This window comes from Cyprinus carpio, chromosome B16 (assembly GCF_018340385.1).
Source record: "Cyprinus carpio isolate SPL01 chromosome B16, ASM1834038v1, whole genome shotgun sequence".
NCBI lineage: Eukaryota > Metazoa > Chordata > Actinopteri > Cypriniformes > Cyprinidae > Cyprinus > Cyprinus carpio.
The window spans coordinates 26,581,737-26,603,063 of record NC_056612.1 but is presented as its reverse complement, the minus strand read 5'-3'; the positions used below and the strand labels follow the sequence as shown (position 1 = coordinate 26,603,063).

The following is a 21,327-nucleotide window of genomic DNA, read 5'->3' as shown; positions in this document are numbered from 1 at the left end:
CATTTTCTGAAATCATTCAACAGATTCATGTGAGGAAAAGAACAAATAGTAAAATAAAAATAAGTAAAATAAAATAGAATAAATTAAAATAAAATAAACAATAAAGAAATGAAAATAAAATAAAATAAAATCTTTCCTGTCGCTTTGTAAATCAGATTGAAAATGGAAATTTCATTGGTTTTCATGTCTCTTACCGCTGTATTTTAAGAGCAATGGTAAATCATTGAATAATGATTGAATTATGGAGAAAAATAACAGCCTGGAACAAAACTATTCCGTTAATGCTATTTATATAAATATGGCACAAAATTTTCAGGCACTTACCATGTAAACTAAGAACAAAACCGTAACTTTTGAGGATTGCAAATAGGCTTACTTAGCAACCAAGACAGGCCATTACATTTTCAGGTGTTTTAGACCTGGTGATTAGATGAAGGTAACAGAATAATCCTCTAACACACAATAACAAACATGTCCAGCATTTAGCTACAAGGCTTTGTGAATATTTTCTCATTTGCTTCTTAGATTAGGCGATGCTTTCCGAACTGTCTCCCGAAGGCGATCCGAGATAAGAAGCTAATAATCCCAGACGGAGCTCATTTTCTTGCATCAGAGCTTTCTTTCAGTGGGAGCCGTACGCAGGTGCTTTTGTTCCGATTTTAACACTAAATTTCACTGGAACCACTAATGAAATTTCATCACGGCTTCATTCATCCCATAACGACCTCCCGAAACACCACAAAGCGGCAGCTTTTCTCCGGGAGAATTTTAAATTAAACGAGGCATTGCACAAACAACTAATACTTCAAGTAAAGCATGAAGACAAAATTGAAAGCAACAAAGCTGGAAAATTAGGAGAAGCAAAAATAGAGCAGGGACAACTAAAAACACATAATGAAAGCTGTCTAACTACAGTATATTCCACTGTTTAGTTTGGAGTTAGTTAGGAAACACCTGGTGTTGGTGCTAATGGAAACTTCTTGACCTTTGACCTCATCGGTAGCAAGCTGGACTGTATCAGACATCAGCGCTGAAGAGGATCCAGTCTCTGAGACAGACTCTCGAGCACAAGCCAGCGTATGTCATTCGGCCCTCTTCAGTCCGGTGTCATTCTCTGAGGGCCTTTTGTCGTCTGGATTGGCCAGAATCTCTTTCCCAGAATGTCTGAGGCTCATTGTGCCGAGGTGTCTGTGATTGTGTCAATGCCGTGATGCTCCAGCTGCGCTCGCAGAAGGCCGTTCTCGCTCTTGAGCTCCTCCAGCTGAAAGCAACAACACAGAAAATTATTATTACATATGAAGATGTTTTAGACAGACCCTTTTATGCAAAGCAACATTGCATTCAAACCATACATTTTTAGAATACGATAAAATAAATAATATAATAAAATTGTACATATTAAATTGAAATAGTACAAATAAATAAAACTAAATATATAAATAAAAATAGTGCCATTGCTAGTGCATACTTTACTGCTTGAGCTACAGGAAGTCTGGATTAATAAAATAAAATAAAAATAAAATCTAAATCACTGAAGATATTACATTAAAATAATAAAACACTATAAAATAATAACATAAAACAAAAATGAATATAACCAAAATAAAATAAAACAGTATAAATAAAAATGCAATAAAAATAAAACGATAAAAACAAAAATTAAATTAAATGAAATAGTATAAAATAAAATAAAAATAGTATTAATATTTATATTAAAAAAATTAAATAGTATAAAATAAAATAATACAAATATTACAAATAAAATAAATTAAGCTACTGGAAATATTACATTAAAATAATCAAATTGTATAAAATAATAATATAAAAATACAAGTAAAATAATAATACAAAAATAAAACATGAGTATAAAATAAAAGTACAAATTATAATGAAATTAAACAAATTTGTATAAAATAAAAATAGTGCAAATTGTAAAATAAAAAAATAAAATCATACAAATATTTTAAAAAATTACATAAATAAAATAAAGAGCTGCATCACTAGAGAAAATGACCACTCTTTGTCACCCTCTTCTGGTGCAGTGCATCAGGCTAATAGGTGACGTTTGTGGCTTTCTAGTAAAGGAGAGATTGAGTCTGAGAATTAAATTGTGTGTGAAATAATACTGAATGAAGGGGTGTGATTATTGAATGAGTGTGAATACTTGGAGTATATATTTGTGACCCTGGACCACAAAACTTAAGTGTCAATTTTTGCTGAATAAATAATCTTTCCATTGATGTATGGTTTGTTAGGAGGATATGACAATATTTGTCTGAGATACAGCTATTTGAAAATCTGGAATCTGAGGGTGCAAAAAATCTAAATATTGAGAAAATCGCCTTTAAAGTGTCCAAATGAAGTTCTTAGCAATGCATATTACTAATCAAAAATTAAGTTTTTATATAGTTATGGTAGGAAATTTACAAAATATCTTCATGAAACATGATCTTTACTTAATATCCTAATGATTTTTGGCTCAAAAAAAAAAAAAGGATAATTTTAACCCATACAATATATTTTGGGCTATTGCTACAAATATACCCCAGCGACTTAAGACTGCTTTTGTGCTCCAGGGTCACATTTGGATTTTGTGGGTTAAAAAAAATACATACAAAAAGGAAGAAAAATTCTCTTTGGTGTTCATTATGATCTCAAACTAAAATCTTTATTGAATAAAAATATAATAAGTAAACTTCAGCCTACATGTAGGATCAAGTTAAAACGTCAACTAAACATTTTACTGTCCAATTACATTAAAATGCATTAAATAAAATGTAATGCAAATCAACAATGCTTAAAAGGCTCTTTAATGTCAAAACATGTATATGCATGTTAATGTAGGCCAGACATGTATGTAACCGGGGGTCCCTGCGCTCTCTCTCTATCATGGGTTCCTTCATAAAATGTTGAAATATTATCTAAAAATCTCTAAATAGAAAGAAAATGTTAGTTATTATATTTCAGGGAGGACAGACAGGATTTCCCTGTTTGTTTAAAAAAAAAGTATGTAGGCGTAATCAAACAACAATGGTTATGATGTCTAACATGATATCTTTAACATACGCCCATCCACGTTTACATATTAACAGCCATTCAGCCCACTTTGATGAACAGCAATATGAACTTCACATGTGAAGAGGTCAGCCAATCACAGAAGGTCATTTGCATATAGTCTTAAAGGCACAGTAACAAAAATAGCCTGTTGAATTCTGAGGATCATCAAAAGGGGAAAAAATAAATAATTGTGGCTGTTTTTTGGGCCAAAAAACTTAAATTGGCTTAAAAATGAATAATATGGTTCCTAGGAAAGATATCTTTAAGAAAATGTTGATTCAGCCTAAAATAATGAATATGTCAATGCAAAGAATAGGGATTGCATGACAAGGTCAGTGACGAACCGCCACTAAGCTGCTGTTAAAGGCGTCATACCTGCTGTCTGAGCAGCTCATTGTCCATCTGCACTCTCTCCACTCCTCTCAAACTCTCCTGCAGCCGCTGGTTATGTTGCTTCAGCTCGCCAATGTAATCACACGCCTTTGACAGGATCCCACCTTTACTCTGGAGCAATGAGAAACGCAATGCATTTGAGAGAGAGATGCAGTTTCAAGGCATTTGTTGCAAATAACAGGTCAATACTGAGGTCAAATCTTCATTCAGGGGAAAAAAGCATCATGCAGCTCACCGCTCCAGTCTTGGTGCCGTCTATGCTGCAGTCTGGGATGATTTTCGAGAGTGCCACAATCCAGTTGTTGATTTTGTCTCGCCGTCGCCTTTCAACTGCACATCAACAACAAGAACGATCAGAGGCTTAATCTAGGACATATTGTCCAAAATTGCACTACATGTTCAATCCATCAACCCTCTACTGGCCTCTACAGGCAGATTTACATCAGTGCCTGCTGAGAGTCATCTTCAGGATCAATATCTTTGGAGTGGACTCACTTAGAGTTATCCAGAACCTGTTGCTTTGCTTTCATTTACAGATTAAAGACTAGATCATGATAACTGACCTTCATTATGTTGTGCTCTTCTCCTCTCGTCTCTAGGAGTACGCAGACTGTCTATTTTCCTAAAGTAATAATGGAGAAAAAAAATAGAATTATATGCATATTTCATACATTCCTTCACTTCAGTATCTCAGTGAAGGTGTTTTGAAAGGCTTAACATCTGCAACCTTATCTTTCCAATATTCAAAACTAAAAAAAAAAAAAAAAAAAACCTACTAAAAAACACACAAAATCACAAATAAAGAACAAACACTAAACAAAATAAAATGGAATTTGCATATGCATCATTATTTGATATATTTCTTAGCTTCAAAATCTCAATGTAAGTATTTTACAAGGCTTGCAATCTTATCTTTATAAAATATAATATAATCCAATAAAAAAACTAAACCATTACAGAAAGAATGAAAGAATGAATGAATAATTGAATGAAAACTAAACAAAGATCAAATAAAATGATAAATAAATAAATAATATAACAAAAATAAATATAATATATAAATAAATACATACATAAAACAAATAAAGAACAAACTACATGAAACAAAAATAAAATAAAATAAAATAAAATAAAATAAAATAAAAAAATAAAATAAAATAAAATAGAGACTGCGATAAGGTAAAGTTAATTTTATAAAAATGTATTATCTCTAAAGTTATGATTTAAAATGTACTTCTTTGGAAAATAATAATTATAAACAAAATACATTTTTTGTTTGGGACTGATTAACAAAAGTATAACCCCTCTTTTAACATTTAAACGCTGGAGAAAAGCCTTGTCAGCCTTACTTAAACTATTTGCACAAAACTTAAATTACAGATCAATACTGTGTAAAGTACAATGTAAAAAAAGTTTAATCAACTAAAATATCCAAGTTGTCACTTAGTACAACTTAACATTTCAAGCTGACTAAACATAAAATTTAAAGGCAGCATGAACACTTACTCTTTGTTTTTTTTTTTTTCATTAAAAATTTCAGCAATGTTGTGTGGATCTCATTTGCGTTCATCATGTATGTATGCCTATTTACATTAAATCTGCCATCAGCCAGTCTACACTCATGATATCAGTAATGAGACATTAAAAAAGCCCGTATTGGTCAACCACCAGCAGGTAAGACAAACTTAGACCCAGCTTTGTAAAGTTGAAGCTAGTATTAGTGTGGACTGGCAGATATCTGCGTAAGGTCTCTCTGCCCTTCGCGTCTGATCTCAGGGGAGTCGCGGCTTCGGCTGTGTTCATTAGGTTATAAATTGCAGCGCTGCAAACAGCTGCCGTCTGCGACGAGGCCCGACTTTACCCTAATGACACAACTGTTCTCCGCGTGAATCTTCCCTCAGGTACGCTTTAATTAAGTCACGACTCCGCAGCGTCGCGTCTGTCACACCGCAGAGGGGAGAACACACAACACGGGGTAAAGCATCTCACAAAACACCAGGAAGGGAGAGAGATGCTTTATCTGTGCTAATGCAAACAACAAAAAGTGTTTTTGATCTGAAGATGTTTTTTATTTACACTGCAGGAAGTCTATTCCTACATCTCTTTATATTAAAAGCTCTATATACAGAGAAAGTGACTTCAGTACGTAAATGCACAGAAGACTATGGAAGCCCATTTCCGCCACTGAATAAAAAAATAAAAAATAAAAAAAAAAGGTTATTGCAACTTTTTCTCTCACAATTGAAAAGATATAAAGTCACAATTGCGAGATAAGGTTTATATGAGTTTATTTTTTCTCGCAATTGTGTATATTTATATCATGCAATTCTGACTTTATAATTCGCAATTCTGAAAAAAGTCAAAATTTATTTTTATAATGTAATTATTGCTTTATATAATGTGTGTTTTGAAGTCAGAATTGGTTGATATTTATATCATGCATTTTTGAGTTTTTACTTTATTTCTCAGAATTGTGACTTTATGTCTCGCAATTATGAGTTTTTCGCAATTTCAAGTTTATATCTCGCAGTTCTGAAAAAAAGTCAGAATTGTGAGAAAAAAGTCGCAATTACCTTTTTTATTTTTTATTCAGTTGTGGAAACAGCCTTCTATAGAAGACTGTGTTAAACTAAAGAACCACAGTATACAGTGAAGTGTGTAAATTCTGCGCCACCAGTGGTAACAAATGGAATTACATCTTATTTTGTTTGCGAGGCCTGAATGGACAGGACATAATAATATTGTCTCAAGCAATGGCATGTACTTAGGATTGGATTATCTGCTAAATAATGGAAAACAGGCATGTTTTAGTGTCTGAAACATGTTTGGAAATGATTAATTTTGCAGCTCCGTATTTTCTGTACACCTGACAGATTTGTGTTTATTTGAATTTATTTTGTTAATGGGATGTAAAAGTTCTTCTTACCAGTTAAAACCTTCATGCCCTTGTGCATTGTGTTCACCTCTGCAGAGAAGTGGAAAATATATTTCAGACATTTCAAAAAATTATCTAATGAATGACATTTCGGCTTGGATAGAAAATGACAGAAACAGTTTGCTTTGATGGTTACCAACAGAAAAATCTATTGAGAAATACATTGGAATCGTATACAACTTGCAATTCATGCAGTATTTATACTGAGCAGAATATGCAATTGTCTGTATGCATGGAAGACCTAAAAAACGTGCCAAAATTTTGGATGCAAAACATCATTTTTGACACAATATTTGACCACACTTCAAAATATTATTTCCGAGATAATTATTGGATGCCTGCTGAATTAAAATTTGGCATGTAGTTCATGTGACAACAGCGTAGCATACTACTGTTGAAATAAAAATTAATTAAAAAATATTTTAAAAATTACTAAAATAAAAATCTGTAACTGAAATAAATATAAATATTAGATGAAATAATTAAACGAATATTTAAAATATTTTAAATTTTAAGTTTAAGTTTTCATCTAATATTTATATTTTATTTTATTTCAGTGGCAACTAACTGAAATAAAGTTGAATTACAAAATTTATAAAATAAATAATATAATAATTTAATATAATACAATTAAAACTGAAAGAAAAAATAATTAAAACTATGTAGAAGTATACAGCAAATGCACATAGAAAAATTATGAATGTATATATATAAAAAGTGAATTTTGCATATATAAATACTAAAAAAAAACAAAAAACACTTGTACTATGTATCCGAGTGATTAGTATTCCATTCTGAACACAACCCACACTTTCTAACTATAGTGGCTTTTATCCCAGGATCTAATAACCTGAAGGATTTGGAATTCTAATGGAAGAAAGTAAGATTAGGACTCTTGTGCCATTCATTACATTGCATTCATGTCACGTGAGCTGAAAAAAAACACCTCTCATATTTCTACTGAGCTTCTTTTGGAGGATAAGGATGTTGCAACCGCACTAAGGTGTGAGCAGCATCACCCATTTTCACCACACTTCTGCTCCTGCTGTGTAAAAACAGCACCTTCAAAAGGAAGCACAGCAAACCACGCTCTCCCATGAATTCTGACTGAATTTGAGCAAGTGATCCTGTCAGAAAACAGAATCATGACAAACAGCCCTGCTTTCGCGTAGATTCACCGATGTGCTAGTGGGATCCCAAGGTTAAATGGAGAGCAAGGCACAAAAAGAAAACATGCAGCGGTGCAACAAAGAGCCTGTATCTAATAATCACTCCTTGAGTAAATCCCATCCCAAATTTAAAAGACTAACCCCCCGACGCTGTATTATTTCACCTATAAAGGTGTGAATGTTATGAATTTTAAATGAATGCAGTCGATCAATCAAGTTAGGCTTTAATGGACAACACCTGTGGCATGCTGTGAATGCAGTTTATTTTGTACTCACACAGTGTACATATGTGTGCGTGGAGCTAAGGTCCGCTGAGAGGCAGAATGCAGAACATCTGAAGGAGTCATCATCACGTAGAATTGACCTAAATGAGAGAGACGACAGATGTTGTATTGCTACACATACTAAATTTAAATCACATTTACTGCCACCAAGAGAGAACTCATGTTTATCCTGATAAGAGAGTTACTGAGAGTTCAGAGATGACTAAAATATTATTTATATAATACATACATTTTACATTGTACATTGTGTTTGTGTGTATACATATATAAAAATGATGCATTAAGAGCATTATTTTGTCTTCTGGGAAACATGTAAGTATCTTCTGTAGCTTTTGAAGGGCAGTACTAAATGAAAAAATATGATATTTAGGAAAAATAAGAAAAATGTCTTCATTCTGGTCAAAAGCTCTTAATGCATGGTTTTTCCTTCTGGAGCATCGGTGAGCATTTGAACCTTCTGTGATAGTTGTATACGAGTCCCTCAGTTGTCCTCAGTGTGAAAAGATGGATCTCAAAATCATACAGTCATTGTTGGAAAAGGTTCAAATATACAAAAATGCTGGAAAATCAAAGAACTTGTGGGACCTGAAGGATTTTTCTGAAAAACAGCAGGCAGTTTAACGGTTCAGGACAAACAAGGGACTCATGAACAACTATCACTAAAAAAAAACACACAGCTGTGGATCATTCAGCTAGCAACACAGTATTAAGAATCAAGGGGGTGTAAACTTTTGAATGGGGTCGTTTTTATTAATTCAACTATTATTTTTTCTTGTGTACTATATGTAAACATCTTTTATTGAAATATCTTATTCAGTACAAAATAAAAAATGGCATGTATTTTGTATGATCCCTCTTATTTTGGTAAAATAATTAACATTTTGCAGATTCTTTTTGTGTTTTATGTAAACTTTTGACTTCAACTGTATATATGTGTGTGTGTGTGTGTTTACATTATTACATATATAAAATATAACTACTTTGGGATAATCAATAAAAAAAAAAATACATATTTATTTAAAAAAAAGATACAATAATGAGATCAAGCACCCTATATTTGTAATTAAATTATAAAATCAGATTATTCACAATAAGTAAACACTGACATCATCACATGGATACTGAAAAGCATGGGCTGCATTTGAAGTCATTGTGAAATGCAGATAAATGCATGCTTTTGAAACTGTAAACCATCTAAGATTAAACTAATGAATGCATTACTTTTGTGTGGTTTTTAAGAACTTAATTTAACCAAAGTGAAAGCACTGTAAAGGACAACCTCTCAATCTATTGAAGCATGTTGCATGTGATACTATAAACCTCTATAAAACTTTTCGTACCTGCTGTTTGTGTGAGTGTAGGGTCAGTTGCGGTGGACATGGCCATTGCGGTCTTCTCTCCAGTATCTTCTCCAGCAGGACTGTCTTCATTACTGAAAGAGTTTTGAATTACTGTCTGGGAGAAAACAGGCGTGAAACATTTTACAACCCACAAACAAACGCGGAACATCTGGCTATTTAGTTAGAGTGGAGTTTGTATAATTTTCATCTTCTGCTCTGATATGTTGTCACGTTCTGCTGCGCGTCGAATGAGATTTGTGGAACATCACGACATGATGAATAAGTATAAGTGAATGGGATGGGAAGTAAAAGTGGTGCTGATGCAAGGACTGAGCTGGTTGCCATAGTGACGCATATGTTGCTTCCATACCTGCTGGGATTTAGTGATGTTGGATGCAGAGACCACATTAACCGGCCCTCTGACTTCACCTCTACTCTGCAGCCGCTGATCTGTCCCCTGAGGAGGACAAAGACACAGACTTTCATTACTAGGGTTGGTAAAAATACTGATATTTCAGATTAATCATGCTTTTCTTGAAAATAATCCAATATTGATTCTTAATACGCCTTTTTCAAATGATTGTTGAACAATATGTATAGCACCATTTCCAGAAACTCAAAAGTTTGGAATACTTAAGAATTGCAGTGTTTTTGAAAGAAGCCTCTTCTGCTCACCAAGGCTGAATTTATTTGATTAAAAATACAGTAAAAACAGTAATATTGTTAAATATTTTTACAATTGAAAATAAGTGTCTTCTATGTGAATATATGTTAAAATGAAATTTATTTCTGTGATGCAAATCGGAATTTTCAGCATCATTACTTCAGTACACAACATCACATGATCTTTCAGAAATCATTCTAATATGCTGATTTTGAGCTCAGTTATTATTGGTGCTCAGTTATTAACACTTATTATTATCAGTGTTGAAAATAGGCTTAATATTTTTGTGGAAACATGATACATATTTTTTTAAGGATTCTTTGATAAATAGAAAGTTTAATGAACATCATTTTATGAAATCTTTTGTAACATAATAAATATCTTTACTGTCACTTTTGATCAATTTAATGAATCCTTCCTGAATAAAAGTATTACTTTCTTTCTTAAAAAAAAAAAAATCGTAATTACTTAAAGTTTTGAATGAAAGTGTAGCACGTTATCAATAAAAATATGAAATAAAAACATGATTTCAACATTGATAATAATCAGAAATGTTTCTTGAGCTGCAAATCAGCATATTTTCATGATTTCTGAAGATCATGTGACACTGAAGACTGGAGTGGTTATGATTAATGTTGATGTGAGGTTAGCTTGGATTAAATTAATTTTTTAAATTTTTTTAATTTGTTTAAATTTATTTTTAATTGCAATAATATTTCACAATACAAAAAAAAGACTTTAAACACCATTTGACTGTAAAGGAGTAACACAACATCAAAACACTCATCACATTCAGCCCCAAATACAAGGAACAAGCTTCCAAACTGCATGTGGTCATGATACTTCAGCTGAAATTTGTGAATAATGTGATGCGATTAAGGTATGGTGACACCCCTACAGGATAATAATCATAAAAACAAGAGCTTCTGCTGTTTTTTTGTCAGCCACAGAACCTGATGTTTAGAGAAAACAGCTGTAATCCCCTGTAAAGAGTTCATGGGAAACTTCCAGTGTCTCCTGACTGAATTCTGCATTCATCCATCATTCCTGCAACGCAGAGAGCTGTGCATGATCTAATTTAAAGGTCTGAATGACGCAGTTGTTCACTAACAGAACACGCATTTGTAAATACCCTCAATCATCTGTCATGTGACGCGCCGCCTGACTGACATGTGACACAGGCCCAGTGCCAATCCCAGCCAGAGATTAGAATCACATGACTGCAAATGGGTAAAACTCAAGCTCACCACACAAAATAAAACATGCATAAAGACAATAAATCTGATTTATTGGAGCAGTTTTTATTTATTATTTTCAACTAATTTCCCTTTTTCATACATTTTCTCATTAACTTAATGCATCTGGATGTTTTACTTTTGAGTGTTTTTTTTTTTTAATTCCAATTATTCTCAGTGGTGATTCTCACTAGATCACAGTAAAAAATATTGTTTTTATTATTATTATAAATCAGCATAAATTAAAGACAATGCAACACATTTTTACACTACTGAAAAAAAAAAAAAAAATTTCTTTATGTGAACTTATATTTTTTTTTTTTTGGGGGGGGGGGGTGATTTTGTAGTAAGATCACAGAACTTCTTGACAGATTTCATGAGAGACTAAATGAAAAACATTATCCAGAGAAATAAAGTGTCAGACAAACATCGGTTTAATCTTCCTATCAGCAAGTTTGACTCTAATAAAGGATTTATTTATGAAGACACTAAAAGCAAACTCACCTGTCCACCGGTATTTTTTGTGTGAAACTGTTAGTGAATGTTGCTATGCACATAAGATAAAGGATGAGGAACACTGGCTGCCACACCTGCATCAAGAAAGTAATACAGCGGATGGGTAGTTGACAAAAAAAGTTCATAGATATCAAAATATGAGTTTTTGTTTATAAGTAACACTACTGATAAGTTATCTAAGTCTTTAAATTAATACAACATAATGTATAGTATATAACATTTCATTAAAAAAAACTAGAGTGTTTAAAATAAGTTTTAGATCAATTATAGCACATCATACTACAGGACTTTGCAGAAACATTGTTAAATTTCATGTCATATCATGCAAATATCTACAGTAAAATATCATGAAAAAAGAAAACCATAACAAATAAAGCATGCATGGAAAAATATATCAATTACAAAAAGCATCATATGATGAACAAAACATACCTTCAGCTATTTGCACAACTTTCTTTTCTTGATATTTGTGGCTGCAGACAAACTTGTTCCTGTGACACATAAAAGTGCAATAATTACATTTAACACTTTGTTTTACAGTAACTTCGTATAGCTTTTCAGCAGATGTTGGTCTCTAAAATATTCAAAACAATTTTGAGGAGCAGTAACAGTTTAGTGTGTTTTTACCAAACTGTAGAAGATGCACAATGCTTCCACAATCAAACTGCATTATTAACATTTAGTTTTTTCAATCCGTGCATTCACAAACTTCCAGTGCATGAAATGTCCTGCATGCATGACAGCTTTCTCATGACTCTCTGCAGTAATGTGCATTGCCTGAGCCCTGAGCTGCTGGGAGTGTAGTGCATTACCTGAGTCTGACTGTAGTGTGAGTGGAGCTCCATCTGATCCTTCAGTGCTCTGACTCAAGGGACAAACACTCCAGTCACGTGACAATCCTCTTCTTCATCTGAGGTGTAATGGTAAACCAGCTTATGCTGCATTACTGCCACCAACTGAACTGGAGTGTGGAAATATCATAGACAGTAAAATAAATATAATTTACATAAATATACATTTATGCATTTGGCAGACGCTTTTATCCACTTTTTTTTTATTTTTTACAGCATACAGCATTTTATTTATAATTTGTAATAATATTCATACATACAATAAATAAATATAAAATACATATAAAATATAATAATACAATAAATATTATTTATTATTAATATAATCTATGAAGTCACATTTTAAGGCTAATAATATTGTTAGAAATCCGCTCAAACTGATAAGACTAAAAATAATCTTTATTTTACGGTAAATAAAATTGGCAGATAGACATATATTTTTGCCATAAACCTTAGAGCAACTTTAAGAAATCTACATTGTGTGATATTTATAACTACACAAGACTTCTAACTCTTTATTTTACATAAAAAAAGTGAACTGAGTACTTTTAAGTGGAGTTTTTGATTGTGTCCAGCAGGTGTCGCTAATGTGCTGTTTCGAGCGCTTCACTGAATCATTTTGCGATTATATCCGGTTGATTCGAAGTCTCATAAACTTCATTAATCTCATCACATTTTGATATTTTTTATTTTTTTTTTGGATTGTTGTGGGTTTTCTGTTATGCTTTCAGTTCATTCGTTAAGTCAAAACGGCCTTTAGACTTACTTACATAGGAACGACTTTTAAGTGCGTTTCAGACACAGAGCGCTGGAGCGCAGGAACATTCGGTGTAACTGATTGGCCAGTTCTCCGCTTTTGATTGACAGCTCTCTGATCTGAGCAATTCTATTGGCTCACAGAAGGGGCGTTCTTTAAAGCCCGCCCCGAGTGGTGTCACTCCATCAGCGCTCCGGCTGAAGTTGAGTCCAGACAGAGGAAGAGTCACGATGAGCGCGCGGGTTCTGGTCGGAGTTAAACGGGTTTTATCGGGTTTGTTGTCTATGGTGTAAAGGTGTTAATCTCTCAATAAACACATACAGATGCTTTTAATTATGCATAAACGCGGAGTTGCCCTGTTTTAGATGGTAAAGGGCTGATTTGTTCTGTTGAATGAGGTTAGTCATGTACACTGGGCTGTTTGATGAAGGTCAGTGTTGTTATTATCGTAGTTTTAATTCACATCTGATGAATTATCAATGCAATCTTAATAATAATGAGCTGTGTTCTACTTCACCTGTCCAGCTGTAGTTTTATAAACATGAATATGAATGTGGTTTGTCCTACAGTTCTGTTCTGTGACATAATACATTTGATAATGTTAAGAAATGAAATATAAAGTCATCTTGACACAGCAGGAAATACTAAAATAACGTGTTTTTGATTGTTTTCACTCTTAGTTAGCTTAGCTTTTCATTAAAGTTTACACTACTAATATTGCTTGTTCCTTCTATTGTCTTATATTTAATGCATTAAGCAATTTTATATACTGTATGTGCATGATTTGCATGTTCAGATATATTTATTGCATGAGAAAATGGCATGCTGTCCACATTTTTAGATGCATTGAATGATGACAAGCAGTAACAGCACTTAGACGTGTCTTGTTTAATTCAAGTTGTTTTTTTATATTTCCATATTAAATATTTCTGTCCATATATGCAGATCTTCTTATCATTATTTGATCAAGCCTTTTATATAAATTAAGTAAAATAGCTCCTATAATAAACATAGTTGTAAATATTAATTATAAGATCATGTAAGCTGCTGTTTTAGAGCATTTTTTATTTTTTTAAGAATTAATTGCATTGCATTTGTCGTCTAACAGTGAATGAACCCAAATACTCGTTTGCTGGTTTGGTCTCGTGCGCTTCTGTTTTGGCCATTATTAAGTAATCCGATAACAGATGAGTTACTATGTTGTAATTTATTTATTGATTGTCAGGTCATATTGATCAGGCTGGCTATCAATACCATGTCAAATATCTCAAATCTGTCTCATTATGAAAGCAGTTTGTAACACATTTCAGTGAGCTGGATATGTTCAGTGTGTATGTGCTTGTGATGAAACCTCAGATCTGGTTCAGTTATTGAGTAACTCACCGTCTCTGTGTCTCCGTCTACCTCAGATCCGAGTCAAGCCTGACCGCACTGGAGTGGTTACAGACGGCGTCAAGCATTCGATGAACCCCTTCTGTGAGATTGCGGTGGAGGAGGCGGTCAAACTCAAGGAGAAGAAGCTCGTTAAGGAGGTCGTGGCCGTCAGCTGTGGTCCTCAGCAGGTTCAGGTCAGAAGTGCTCAAGTTCGCTGATGATTCTTCTTGGTGAAGGATGCTAACTTTGAACTTTGTTGCTGAGGGACACTAACAAAATTGTTGGTTGTGGTTGAAAAGATGCCGGAACTGAAAGAAATTATTAATTTTAGAAAATAAATGATGAATGCATGTTAATAGGAAAACTGTCTAGGAGACACATGTAGGCTATATGAAAAATACAAGATCTTTAAATAGTAATAAACATCTAGAGTAGATGTTTGATGTTTTCAACATTGATAATAATCAGAAATGTTTCTTGAGCAGCAAATCATCATATTATTATGATTTCTGAAGATCATGTGACACTGAAGACTGGAGTTATGATGCTGAAAATACAGCTTCGATCACAGAAATAAATTACATTTTAACATATATTCACATAGAAAATAGTGATTTTAAATTGTAGTAATAATCTACAATATTGCCGTTCTTACCATATTTTGCGATCAAATAAATGCAGCCTTGGCGAGAAGAAGAGACTTCTTTCAAAAATATTTAAAAATGAGTAGAACTCATTTTATAAAATAAGAAATCTTCCACTTGACTATTGTGATGTCATATAAAAACAACTAAAATAGCAGCTTCTTTAACAGTAAACAGTTTTATGTCTTTGTGTTCATTTAAATATTATTAGGCAGAGGCTATTTGCACTAAGTGAAAATAGCATATTTTCTCTGCGATAGATGCTTTTTACACTAAATGCAAATAGCAATGGATGCTATTTACAATAAATAGCTGTATTTTTTAGCAATATGCTCATTACACTAAGTGCAAATAGCAATGGATTCTATTTACAGCATGTTAAAATAGCAGGATTATCTGCTATTTATACTATTGCAAAAAGTGGCAATTATCTGTATTGTAGTACATAATAAAACAATATGCAATAATGACATATTGAGTGTAAATTATAATTTTAATTCAAATGATTATATGAACGCCACCTAATTGGGACATTAAAGCCATCCCTACACCCTACCCGAACTTTTTGATTACTGCCTTCATTTTTATTGAAAATAAATGCCTTTGCAATGTGATATGAGATTTGAAAAGGGAGGAAAAACAGTTTGAGACCGGGACGATTGCATCAAAATCACCACGGCATGCACTTTACCATCTACACCACTGGAGCTGATGTTTGACAGCCGTCTTTTGTAGTGTTAACTAGTCCAAAGAAGTCAGTGTAAATAGACACTCTGTATTATTAAATGGCTGTTAATGATTAATCAGCATCCTTACAGTAATACCTGTGTTGTAGGAGACGATCCGGACGGCTCTGGCCATGGGTGCGGACCGTGGCATACACGTGGAAGTGTCCGGAAAGGACTACGAGACGCTCGGCCCCCTGCAGGTCTCCAAGATTTTGGCTGCTCTCGCTAAGAAAGAGCAAGCCGATCTGATCATTCTGGGTAAACAGGTAGCTGGTTGTTAATTATGCCACAATGATATCAAATGACTGCATATTCATTAATGGGTTTCATGATATCGTGGTAATATTTCTCATCTAGGCCATAGATGATGACTGCAATCAGACTGGACAGATGACAGCAGCATTGTTGGACTGGCCGCAGGTCAGACATCTTCTTCCCATCAGTATATGCAGTGATGCTTGAGAAGAAAAGCACCTTAGCATTTTTTTTTTTTTTGCATGGGCAGAGATCTTCAGAAGATGTCAGAATGGAGTCTAAATTGATGTTTTCGCTGCCTGTTACATCACTTCTGTTTGTTGTCTGAGTTGGGGATAGTGACTCCCAAATTAAACTATTACTGGGTTATTGTTTTATCCTCTTTTTAGGGAACCTTTGCATCTGAGGTGAACATAGAAGCAGACAAGCTGAAGGTGGTGAGAGAAATTGATGGTGGTTTGGAGACCATTAAGATCAATTTGCCAGCCGTGGTGACCGCTGACCTCCGTCTCAACACTCCCAGATACGCCACACTGCCCAACATCATGGTACGGTAATGCCACGCCGCACATCGCCAATGATTACAGTACATTTAATGCCCTAGCGACTCTGAGGCCATGAGTTTGATTCCCATGGCATGCCTGAAATGATCAAATGTATAGCTTAAATGCAATTGAAGATAAAAAAAAAAACATCTGCCAGATTCATATATGTAAATATATACACTACCAGTAAAAAAAAAAATTCTTAATGTTTTCAAAAGAAGTCTCTTCTGCTCACCAAGGCTTCATTTATTTGATTAAAAATACTGTAAAAACCGTAATATTGTAGATTATTATTACTATTTAAAATAACTGTTTTCTATTTGAATATATTGTAAAATATTATTTATTAAAGTGATGCAAAGCTGTATTTTCAGCATCATTACTCCAGTCTTCAGTGTCACGTGATCTTCAGAAATCATCCTAATATGCTGATTTGCTGCTCAAGAAACATTTCTTGTGATTATCATTATCAGTTTTTGCTTCACTTTTCTGGAAACTGTGACACTGTATCAATCCAATGTTTTTTTTTTTAACTAAATATTTAAATTATAAAGATACGTTAAATTAATCAAAAGTCCCGGTGAAGTCATTTATAATGTTGCTAAAAAATTCGATTACAAATAAATCCTGCTTAACTTTCTATTCATCAAAGTATCCTGTAAAAATTGTCATGGTTTCCTCAAAAGTATTAAGCAACTGTTTTCAACATTGATAATAATAAGAACCAACATTAATAATTGAGCACAATCAGCATATTAGAATTATGTCTCAAAGATCACGTGACACTGAAGACTGGAGTAATGATGCTGAAAATTCACAAGAAAACATTTCATTTGGAATTATGATAATATTTCAGAATATTACTGATTTTAAATGTGTTTGTGTTTAATTTGGAATTATTTTAATATTTTTTTATATTTGTGTTTTTTCTGTACTTACTTTTGGGTATTCTGTGATGTGAACTGTAAGATGTTTTAGTTGTTCATTGGTGGATTTTATTCATTTTACTGGCACTTTAGCCGTTAGATTAATATTTAATGAATGCATTATTTAAATGTTGAATGTAAAAAGGTCTTATAATACTAAACTGCAACTGCTTTTCATGAAGAAACCTTGATCAACATAAGTGGACATCGTGGGGGGGGGGTTGCAGAATAAGACACGTTTAAGCATTTTTGTGCCCCTGTAGAAAGCGAAGAAAAAGAAGATTGCGAATGTGAAGCCTGCAGATCTGGGAGTGGATGTGAGCTCACGGCTGGAGGTGCTGAAGGTGGATGAACCTCCTCAGAGACAAGCTGGATTCAAAGTGGAGACGGTCCATGATCTGGTGGGAAAACTGAAAGAGGCTGGAAGAATATAGAGGAAGCAGATGCAGGAGGGGCGGTGCAGACTAACACTGGAGGTAAGAATATAATATGATTGTTACATTTCTCAAAAACGATTTGCACATGAAATGCAATGAAACAAAACGTGAGGCCTAAAAAAGGTATTGCATTTAAAGGGATAGTTCACCCAAAAATGAAAATTATGTCATTAATGACTCACCCTCATGTCGTTCCAAACCCGTGAGACCTCCGTTCATCTTCGGAACACAGTATAAGATATTTTAGATTTAGTCCGAGAGCTTTTCTGTCCCTCCATTGAGAATGTATGTACGGTATACTGTCCACCGTCCAGAAAGGTAATAAAAACATCTTCAAAGTAGTCCATGTGACATCAGAGGGTCCGTTAGAATTTTTGAAGCATCGAAAATACATTTTGGTCCAAAAATATCAAAAACTAAGACTTTTATTCAGCACTTGACTTCTCTCCCGTGGTCTGTTATGAGCGCGCCGTTCACAGCACATCCGGTTCGCGAACGAATCACTCGATGTTACTGGATCTCTCTTGAACCAGTTCACCAAATCGAACTGAATCGTTTGAAACGGTTTCGCGTCAACAATAAGCATTAATCCACAAATGACTTAAGCTGTTAACTTTTTTAACATGGCTGACACTCCCTCTGGGTTCAAATAAACCAATATCCCGGAGTAATTCATTTACTCAAACAGTACACTGACTGAACCGAGCCAGATAACGAACGAAACATTGACGCGTTCTCGTTCTCGAGTCAAGAACCGTTTCTGTCGGACGCGTGCGGATTCGAGAACCGAGGAGCTGATGATACTGCGCATGCGTGATTCAGACTCACACACAGCGCGTCTGAACTGAACTTGTTTCTTTTGGTGATTGATTCTGAACTGATTCTGTGCTAATGTTATGAGCGCGGGTAAACGGAGGCTTGAATCAAGGGCAATCATCGCCAATGAAGTCATTACGTCGAGTGCAAAATAACTGGTGAACCGTTTTTCGGCAACCGGTTTATTGAATCAAACTGTCCGAAAGAACCGGTTCGCGGAGAAGAACAGACACTTCCCATCACTACCGGTGATCCGAAAACCGATGCAACCGGTTCTTGACTCGAGAAACGAGTCAATGTTTTCGTTCGTTATCTGGCTCGGTTCAGTCAGTGTACTGTTTGAGTAAATGAATTACTCCGGATATTGGTTTTATTTGAACTCAGAGGGAGTGTTCAGCCATGTTAAAAAAAGTTAACAGTTTAAGTCATTTGTGGATTAATGCTTATTGTTGTGACGCGAACCGTTTCAAAACGATTCAGTTCGATTTGGTGTGAACTGGTTCAAGAAGATCCGGTTACATCGAGTGATTTGTTCGCGAACCGGATGTGCTGTGAACGCGGTCATAACAGACCCGGGGAGAAGTCAATGCTGAATAAAGTCTTAGTTTTTGATATTTTTGGACCAAAATGTATTTTCGATGCTTCAAAAAATTCTAAAGGACCCTCTGATGTCACATGGACTACTTTGAAGATGTTTTTATTACCTTTCTGGACGTGGACAGTATATACCGTACATACATTCTCAATGAGGAGGGACAGAAAGCTCTCGGACTAAATCTAAAATATCTTATACTGTGTTCCGAAGATGAACGGAGGTCTCACGGGTTTGGAACGACATGAGGGTGAGTCATTAATGACATAATTTTCATTTTTGGGTGAACTATCCCTTTAACATGCAAAAAGTCACTCCCTATTGGATTAAATTAAATTACCATTGATAAAAATATCATAATAATATGTATTTTATTATCACTTAATCAGGTGAAAAACTACCACAAAGGCATGATTTCTGAACTGTTCAGCCCATTTTCAAATGCATGAATTATTATACGCCTAATCCTGAGTTCCACTTTTTCCACTCCTTTGCAGATTGTAAATGAAATTATTTTAATTATTTTACGTTTTGAATGAATACTACTTTGTCATTAAAATGTTACAATTTATTACATTCCACTGCTTTTATGTCCATTAAAGCTGATACTTATATGTGACCCTGGAGCACAAAAGCAGTCTTAAGTCTCTTGTTTGTATGGGTATTGTATGGGTCAAAATGATCAATTTTTCTTTTATGCCAAACATCATTAGAATATTAAGTAAAGATCATGTGCCATGAAGACATTTTGTAAATTTCCTACCGTAAATATATCAAAACTTTATTTTTGATTAGTAATATGCATTGCTAAGAACTTGATTTGGACACTTTAAAGGCGATTTTCTCAATATTTAGATTTTTTTACACCCTCAGATTCCAGATTTTCAAATAGTTGTATCTCAGCCAAATATTGTCTGATCCTAATAAACCATACATCAATGGAAAACCTATTTATTTAGCTTTCAGAGCTTTCGAAAAATTTACTGGTTTTGTGGTACAGGGTCACATATAAAAAAAAACAATCATTATTATTTTTTGTTATTTTTTGGTGATGGTAAGTTTTGTTAATTTTTTTTTTGTTTTTTACTGACCCTGCAATATATATATTTATGTAATATTATGCCTTTTTTGCATATAAGCAGCATTTTCTTTTTAAGATTCAGATACATATTCTTCTGTCCTGTTTTCTTCTCCTCTAGGTCTTTCATCACTGGTGATGGAGCAAACTTTGAGGCCAGTAAAGTCTGGTTCGGCCCCGTCACAAATCCAGACCAGACCCATGTCGATCATGTAGTACCTGCTCCTCTGTGTGTGACTCTTTATGTTCGTGTGGATGCTGAGAGACACTGCTCCATCAACAGTCCTCCATCACCATGAAGCCTCACCAGTTTTTCAGTAGAGTTCAAGATACATAAAGTGCATCGATATTGTAGGGAACATTTTGAATGCATTAATAAGCCACTAAGTTTGTTTCATTGATAATTTTCTGTGATTCCTGTGATTTATTGTGTAATTAAAAAGCTGTTATCAGAGTAGTTTAGTTATGTTGTTTAAAGTTTTAACAGGACAGTGTCTCTCAGCATAACAAGAGTTAATCACGTTACCACAAGCGCCTCTGAATCCTGATTGTACAGTATCATTGATGACAATAAAAAGTTGTCTTTTCATATGCATATTATTGTTTTTTTGTAGCTTCATTCATTTTTGTGGGGGTGATCTGTGCAATGGGTTTTTATTTTTTTCTTCTTTTTTTTTTTTCTTGATGTTGTTTTTCCACTCTTAAAGCTGCAGGGTCATGTTTGCAATGTT

General features: G+C 34.0%; 2 protein-coding genes across 2 annotated transcripts; one reads left to right on the top strand and one right to left on the bottom strand.

Moving 5' to 3' along the window:
- Positions 1-426: 426 nt before the first annotated feature.
- LOC109068382 (upstream stimulatory factor 2) lies at positions 427-12,438 on the bottom strand. Its single transcript, XM_019085194.2, has 10 exons — positions 12,406-12,438; positions 11,582-11,608; positions 9,549-9,635; positions 9,179-9,293; positions 7,831-7,918; positions 6,377-6,415; positions 4,014-4,072; positions 3,686-3,780; positions 3,433-3,561; positions 427-1,261 (listed from the first exon to the last, which is right to left on the bottom strand). The coding sequence occupies exons 1-10, from the start codon at positions 12,436-12,438 to the stop codon at positions 1,172-1,174; spliced, it is 762 nt and encodes a 253-aa protein (XP_018940739.1). The 3' UTR covers positions 427-1,171.
- A 993-nt stretch (positions 12,439-13,431) lies between these two features.
- Positions 13,432-21,191, top strand: etfb (electron transfer flavoprotein subunit beta). The gene is made up of 7 exons (XM_042740293.1): positions 13,432-13,464; positions 14,530-14,769; positions 16,055-16,213; positions 16,305-16,367; positions 16,592-16,750; positions 17,937-18,149; positions 20,718-21,191. Exons 1-6 carry the CDS (start codon positions 13,432-13,434, stop codon positions 18,105-18,107), a joined length of 825 nt encoding a protein of 274 aa, XP_042596227.1. The 3' UTR covers positions 18,108-18,149; positions 20,718-21,191.
- The last annotated feature ends 136 nt before the right edge of the window (positions 21,192-21,327 follow it).